General features: G+C 43.0%; 1 protein-coding gene across 1 annotated transcript; it reads left to right on the top strand.

Moving 5' to 3' along the window:
* The first annotated feature begins 5,330 nt into the window (after window positions 1–5,330).
* On the top strand, window positions 5,331–6,827 carry LOC103719918 (phosphoserine aminotransferase 2, chloroplastic-like). The gene has a single exon (XM_088714355.2). It carries the CDS (start codon window positions 5,404–5,406, stop codon window positions 6,685–6,687), a length of 1,284 nt encoding a protein of 427 aa, XP_088570481.2. The 5' UTR covers window positions 5,331–5,403; the 3' UTR covers window positions 6,688–6,827.
* Window positions 6,828–8,238: the final 1,411 nt, after the last annotated feature.

The raw sequence follows: 8,238 nt of genomic DNA, 5'->3' as shown, positions 1-8,238 counted from the left end.
GATGCGATCGTATGAATTAATGAGTTGCCATGGATGGCCCGAGATTTTGGGCTGGCTGGAGGTCCGTTGAGATTGTGCACATTTAATCGTTGACAGTCGCTGGGACGGAGATCGCGGGATTGGACCCCGGATGAGAAAGAGAGGGACTTGATTTTTGGTAGAGTGGAGGGGTCTGCTTCGTCCTTTGACTGGGTCTCCTTTGGGCTTGAGGTCGATTGGGCTCAGCTTAACCGAGATTAAGGCTGTAAGGCTGTGAGCTCTGAGGTCGGGCGCGCCGAGGTCGGGCGTCTCAAGGTCGGACGCCATAAGGTCGGGCGCCTTGAGGGTTGCTGCCGTCGCGCTTGCCATCACGTCCCGGCGATATGTCCACATGTTTTGAGCAATTCATTTTTCTCCCAACACTACCTCCGACTTCCGAGTTTGAGCCGTTTGCGAACTCGGGCGAAGGAAGTAGCTATCTTCATCATTCCGGTGGAATCAGACGGCTTTAAGTCGCTCCGCTGTTTCGCACGCTTTAGGGGTGTCTTTAATGATAGCACGAGGCGGCGACCTTTTGCTTTTCGAGGCAGTTTCGAGCCACGGGTTCATGATGAGGCTTCAGTGTCCGACGAGACGCCGCTTCGATTTTGTTTTTAAAGCGTCGATCCAAGTTGATACGCTGCTTCAGTTTCCGAGGCCGACACGTGGCGCGATCTAGATGTGAAGCGTGATTTGGTTTTGTCGATCTGAGCCGTCAGGGGTTCTATATAAACCCTAGCCTGGCCCTAGAAGCTCTCATTTGACCGCCGCAGCTATTGTCTTCTTCTTCTTCCACCTTCTTCTCCCCTTTTTTCCAATCATTGCTTAGTTTTCCCTGGCGGCGCTCCGAGGCATTTTCTGGTGATCGCCTTGATCCCTTGCTTTCGGTCGGCGGCATTTTCGGTGAAACCCACAGTAGGTCTCTTACCCACGTTTGCTTGGAGGACTGTCGTTTTTCTTTTCCTTCTTCCCCCTCCTGCTTCTTTATTTTCTTCTATTTGGTGAGCACGGCAATGACAGGTGGTGCTTCATCTTCCAGTAGGGACCTTTCTCGTAGGAGGGAGGTCACGTCGGAGATGGGCCATGACCTAGACGGAGTCGGGTAGAATTTGGCCGAGGAGGAGTTGGATTTGATCCGAGCCCAATTTTTCCCCCAGCACGGGTTCCGTCTTGAGCCTGCGAGGTCGGAAGACTGGGTGACGAGACCTCCTTCGGATCAGATCGGGGTGTACGTAGAAACACTCTGGGCCGGCCTGCGATTCCCTCTGCACAGGTTCGTGAACGAGCTCCTGGCGGCATACCAGCTCGTCCCAGCACAGCTCGCTCCGAACTCGTGGAGAACTATCATTGGCTTTTTATCTTTTTGCCTCGCGCACAGGATACTTGCCTCGATGAACGTTTTCCATTGGTGTTTCATGTTGAAATCCAACCCCGCGTGATTCATGAAAAATGAAAGCAATCTGTTCTAATCCTATGAATTATGGATCGTGCATACAAGTAGCATGTGTTAGTCATAGAAATTAGGGTTATGCGTACATCATGCTTATACAGATTTTAAAATATTACGCATATAAGATGTTTGGGATTTCGTTACCATAAATTGCACTTAATATAGTAATTATGGTGTAAGATGATGAATTGCCTCTAGCTAAGTGTACCACTTGCAAGAAGTACTATGTATGGACTCTTAGATGCTACGGGTTGAATGTAACTGAGCTCGCCCCGCCAGTGGCCATAGAATAACTGAGCTCGCCCCGCCAGTGGCCGTATAATAACTAAGCTCACCCCGCCAGTGGCCGATAATAACTCCGTCGTAGCATCGGAGGGTGCAAACCACGGCATGCCGGTATACGATCTTACAGGGTATATTTACATGAAGATTTTTGATAACATACATAACATGATTATTGATTCAGTATGAATATTTTATTATGATGAATTATTAGACAGCATACATGTCAGTTTCTCAAACCCTGTTTAAACATGTTCAGCATATTAATTGATCCGTTAAGATTATGCAGGATTACTTACTGAGCCGTATAGCTCATACCATTTTATTAGTATTTTCTTTCAAATCCTTACCACTGATAGCTGCCAGAGACTTTTCTTTTGTATCAGAGCTTCTTCCTTTTGGGGTAAAACAAATATACTTTTGTATACATAAAATATATAGAAGCTCTGTATTTTGTACCACTAAGCATGTGTACTAAAAATGCTTTAATATATGAAAGTTTGACTGGTTTGACTATCTTGTTACCTATGTATGAGGCTGCGTGCTATTGTGGGTGGTAGTCGGCAATAGCATGGGTGACATCCATTTCTGCAAGTGGTTTTTGCTTGTCTTTTTGAAGACTTATACTCTAAATCCCTAAAACCAAATTGCACAGTTGATTTGTAATGGTCTTGGAGATCTCTCACTTGGAAAATTTAACTTGTAATATCTAAGAACACTAAAATTATATTGCAGTAGTTTTTATGAATAGGGAGAGGGGGGGGGGGGGGGGGGGGTTCTAAATATCGAATTTTGCATAAATACCTTCACAAAATTGATATTTACATGTATACCCTCATCGAATACTTGTTTTGCTTTTTATCCTTTTTTATCCTTGTTTTTATATATGTGCCTATGCCATCAAATACCATTAAAAAATTAACGGTTTCAAATTAAAATGACTAAAATACTCTTAATGAGTAGATATGTAAAAAAAAACATTTATAAGACAATCGTGATAGAGGACAAAAAAGTAAGTTTAAAATTCTATTTTATTTTTAATTAAAATAAATATAGTTTTCATTAACGATGTTAGAAAAATCGTTATATTAGAGTTATTTGTACAAAAATAGTATTTTTATGAGGGTACAAAAACAAATATAAATATTTAGAGGGTATTTATGTAAATTTGAATTTTTAGAAGAGTATTTATGCAAAAAAAATCTAAAAAAAATTATACTTACACATCACATGGGACTGGTATTAATAACACCATCATTCGCCATATCAATGCCAATATTAATGATGGGAGTTTCTTCTCAACTATCACTAAAATTCGCTGCTTAATATACAATACAAATTAGATTATTGAAGTATTCTATTTATTATAATTTATTTTTTTTATATTCCTTAAAATAATTAAAAAAAGGATGAAAAAGAACAAATATATGCTATTGCTATATTAAAATGGATCATATCGTCTCGAGGTAAAGAGAATTGAACTTCATTTTATTTTTTTTTATGCTTTTTTTTTGTCAAACCTTTATTATTTTTTTCTTCAATACATGCAATTTTGTTTGTCTCAATTAGCATTTTCATCTCTTCAGAAATTATAGCTTTGCAAACCTTTTCCCTCAGCCAATCAAATTTGGAACCGGATATAGCATGATCGTAGCATGCTGATTGGTTTTCACCATCATTTCCTGTTTGGCACCTAGAAGCTGATTAGTCCCAAATCCAGATTCGTCGTTGCAAGGGCCGTTGTATCTGATCGCAGAAGACAAAAGATGCGGATCTAGACGCCCTTCGACTTCATATCTCGAATTTGGAATTATTTAAATACAACGTGTCAACCTTGTACAACTTCGAGTCGTACAAAACATCACGCACCCGGTTTTAGACCTGAAAAGCCTCTTAACGTACAATATAGCTTAGTATTAGCGTACTACAACAAAAACCGTGGGTCTCGCTTTGCTGAAAAAATTATGAAGTCACTTCCATTCTTCTTCTTCTACCACTTATTTTTAGATCTTCTTCTTTTTCGTTCCGCCGCCGCCGCCACTAACGAATATGAATACATTTTAAAAAATAAAAAAATAATAAAATTTCGAAGCACATCATGTAATCAGTTCTCTTTTTTTTTTAGTCATAAAATCTTATAAAATCTTTCTAGAATAATTAGCCACATAAAAAGTTATCGAATCTGTTGCCTCATTAGTTTGGAGTGCAGGATAGTTGAATGTAGGAGGAAGAATTAAAAAATACTTCCACATGCATTTTGGGTATAAAAAATTCTATGAAATTTTTTTTTTATTTGAGAATTATATATTAGTTTATATTTTAATCCATGAAACTCCTTGCTTTTTAGATAAGTGGAATTTCTAATTAAAAAATAAATTAAAAAATTGTTTCTTTAGAATTCTAGAAAATATATATCTTTCCATAGAGTACAATTAAATGATGTGGCATATTTTATTTTTTTATAATTTTTAATAATTTTTCTCTGAATTGGAAAGAGGAAACAGATAAAAAAATAAATAGAAAAATGGGGCATATAATTTGGTGAGCATAGAAATTCGGAATGAGATTAAAAAAATTAATTCTATTTTGTATTATAATATTAAATAAGAAATCAAGTATAATTACTTCTAAGCTAAAATAACAAAAGCAGTAAACATATGATATTTTTGTATAGAATAGAGCAGCAGGTAATAGAACAAAATTCCTTCTTTACACAAAAATATTTATACATCCTTAATCATGTTTTGAAAAGATGAGACTATTATTTTTTTAAAAAAATTAAAAAATTCTAGTTCTCTAATAAATCAATCAAGAAAAATATATTCATTCACTGATCTATCTCTAAATATAAATCTATTTACCATTAAAACTAGAAGTTTTGTAAACAAGCATGCAAAACTAGAGTTCAAAAATAAAACCTAAGTTCGAGATCCATGCTCTAAACATATGAACATATAACACATAGATTTTGTGGCTAACAAAACTGAATTCTATCAATACTTCTTTTCCCCTCAAAAATACCTTCCTAAAACTTAAAACTTCTCTTCTATATGCATACGCAAAACAAAAAATTAAAGTTGGCAAAACATATAAAAAAATAAATTTTATAAAAAAATAATGTAATTTGTACCTTTTCATCAAATGTTATATCACCTCCAAAATCTAATTGGCGCCGTGCTAATAAAAAATTGATAGTATACTAACTTTTTGATAACTCCATCCTATATTAAGAATTTAAGATTCATCAAGCATTTTCTAAAAGATAAATCTACTAATCAAATACAATTAATTGATAAATACACTATATGGGCAGTACTGAGTGGATAAGTGTATTTTTTAGTAAAAAAACAGAAATATAAAAATATAGTTGATCCCATGCAATGCATATGAAATAACTAATAACCCCAAAAAGGTTAAAAATGATATAGGTTTATAAAATAAAAATATATAAATTTTAAAAAAAATCATTTTGGTCATTCAACGAACCATCCCAATCTTTCCCACCCCTCAAACCTTGCCTTGTACTCACCAACCGCATTGGACTTAATCTCCCATAAATCCACCCCACCTTTCCCCCATTTCTCCCCCCACCAAACTCTCTTTTTTTTTTTTTACTTTTGCCTCCTCCCCTGTTTCTCCTCCCCCTTTCTCCAATGGCTCCAATGGCCGCCGCCGCCGCTGCCGCTGCCGCCGTCACCCCCAACTCTTTCCTCCTCCAGAACCCCCTCCGACCCTCTCCCAAACCCCTCGCCCTTCGCCCCAATCCCCGATTCTCCGTCTCCTGCGCCGCCGTCACCTCCGCCCCCTCCTCATCCCTCGCCGCCCACGCCGCCTCTCCCGGCGACCGCGGCGTCTTCAACTTCGCCGCAGGCCCCGCCACACTCCCGGAGCCCGTCCTCCTCAAGGCCCAGGCCGAGCTCTACAACTACCGCGGCTCCGGCATGAGCATCATGGAGATGAGCCACCGCGGAAAGGAGTTCGATTCGGTCATCAAGAAGGCCGAGTCCGATCTCCGCCTCCTCCTCTCCATCCCCGACGACTTCGCCGTCCTCTTCCTCCAGGGCGGCGCCACCACCCAGTTCGCCGCCGTCCCCCTCAACCTCTGCTCCTCCACCTCCGACCCCGCCGACTACTTGGTCACCGGATCCTGGAGTGACAAGGCCTTCAAAGAAGCCCAGAAGTTCTGCAAGCCCAACCTCATCTGGTCCGGCAAGCCCGAAAAGTACACCAAGATCCCATCTTTCGACCAGATCCCGCAGAACCCCGACGCCAAATACCTCCACATCTGCGCCAACGAGACCATCCACGGCGTCGAGTTCAAGGATTACCCGACGCCGGCGAATAAAAACTCGATCTTGGTCGCGGACATGTCCTCCAACTTCTGCTCGAAGCCGGTCGACGTCTCCAAGTTCGGCGTGATCTACGCTGGGGCGCAGAAGAACGTCGGCCCGTCTGGGGTCACCATCGTTATCGTGCGGCGAGATCTCATCGGCAGCGCCCAGGAGATCACGCCGGTGATGCTCGACTACAAGACCCACGCCGACAGCGCCTCGCTCTACAACACGCCGCCGTGCTTCGCGATCTATATGTGCGGCCTGGTGTTCGAGCATTTGCTGGAGCAGGGCGGACTGACAGAGGTCGAGAAGAAGAATGCGGAGAAGGCCGGAATTCTCTACGATACGATCGACGGGAGCGGCGGGTTTTATATCTCTCCGGTAGAGAAATCGGTGAGGTCGCTGATGAACGTTCCCTTCACGCTGCAGAGGAGTGAGCTTGACAAGAAGTTCATCGAGGAGGCTGTTAAGGAAGGGATGGTTCAGCTCAAGGGCCACCGATCCGTCGGCGGCATGCGGGCTTCGATATATAACGCGATGCCGTTGGCCGGAGTTGAAAAGCTGGTTGCTTTCATGAAGGATTTCCAAGCCAGGCATCCTTGATCAAGGATAAGATTTCTCCTTAGTTTCTCTTCCATAAGATCTTTGATCTTTCATTTCTGGGCTGTTTTCAGTTGCATTCTATGCAAATGTAATGTCTTTCTTCATGAGTTGATTCCAAAAAGTACTATTATTCGTTGTTAGTCTGGTGTGCTTCATGAGGTCTAATGCTAAAATTTTTGATTTTAAAATTATTCGGTGTCTCAAAACCAGGTGTTGTTGGAAACTGGACCCGGGGATGACCGCGGACCAAGGAGGAGGAGCTTCAGCAGGGGGTGCAACGGTGGACAGTTTTCTCCGGAGGACCTGCAAGAAGCCGGTGGCCGGGAGTTTCGGAGCCGGCCCTCCGATGCTTAAGTCAGAGGAGGTTTTTTGGTGGAGCCAGCAGAGAGGTTTCGTAAAAGAAAAAAAAGTTCTCTCCTCAGGAGGAAGAAGTCCCCCTTTTTATAAGAGGGGTATATGGGTTACCTGTGATGTGACTGTGCAAATTAATGAGTTACCGTCATGATTGGACGCGATCGTGTGAATTAATGAGTTGCCGTGGATGGCCCAAGATTTTGGGCTGGCTGGAGGTCCGTTGAGATCGTGCGCATTTAATCGTTGACAGTCGCTGGGGCGGAGATCGCGGAATTGGACCCCGGATGAGAAGGAGAGGGACTTGATTTTTGATGGAGTGAAGGGGTCTGCTTCGTCCTTTGACTGGGTCTCCTTTGGGCTTGAGGTCGATCGGGCTCAGCTTAATTAAGATTAAGGCTGTAAGGCTGTGAGCTCTGAGGTCGGGAGCGCCGAGGTCAGGCGTCTCGAGGTCGGACGCCTTGAGGTCGGACGTCTTGAGGTTGGGCACCTTGAGGGTTGCCGCCGTCGCGCTCGCCATCACGTGCCGGCGATATATCCACATGTTTTGAGCAATCCATTTTTTCCCCAACACTACCCCCGACTTCCGAATTTGAGCCGTTTGCGAGCTCGGGTGAAGGAAGTAGCTATCTTCATCATGCCGGTGGAATCAGACGGCTTTAAGTCGCTCCGCCGTTTCGCGCGCTTCAGGGGTGTCTTTAATAAGAGCACAAGGCGGCGGCCTTTCGCTTTTCGAGGCAGTTTTGGGCCACGGGTTCATAATGAGGCTCCAGTGTCTGACGAGACGCCGCTTCGATTTTGCTTTTAAAGTGTCGATCCAAGTTGATACGCTGCTTCGGTTTCCGAGGCCGACACGTGGCGCGATCTAGACGGGAAGCGCGATTGGTTCTGTCGATCTGAGCCGTCGGGGGGGTCTATATAAACCCTGGCCTGGCCCTAGAAGCTCTCATTTGGCCGCCGCAGCTATTGTCTTCTTCTTCTTCCACCTTCTTCTCCCCTTTTTTCCAATCGTTGCTTAGTTTTCCCCGGCGGCGCTCCGAGGCGTTTTCTGGTGATCACCTTGATCCCTTGCTTTCGATCGGCGGCATTTTCGGTGAAACCCATAGTAGGTCTCTTACCCACGTTTGCTTGGAGGACTGTCGTTTTTCTTTTCCTTCTTTCCCTTCCTGCTTCTTTATTTTCTTCTATTTGGTGAGTACG

This window comes from Phoenix dactylifera, chromosome 18, assembly GCF_051530095.1.
Source record: "Phoenix dactylifera cultivar Ajwa chromosome 18, Ajwa_hap1_PhDact_Kaust_v1.1, whole genome shotgun sequence".
NCBI classification, from domain to species: Eukaryota; Viridiplantae; Streptophyta; class Magnoliopsida; order Arecales; family Arecaceae; genus Phoenix; species Phoenix dactylifera.
The sequence above is the reverse complement of the archived record's forward strand: the minus strand, read 5'-3'. Positions and strand labels throughout refer to the sequence as shown.

Bases quoted from the DNA above. Each gene is read 5' to 3' on its own strand.
- LOC103719918 (XM_088714355.2), top strand. From the start codon at position 5,404: ATGGCTCCAATGGCCGCCGCCGCCGCTGCCGCTGCCGCCGTCACCCCC.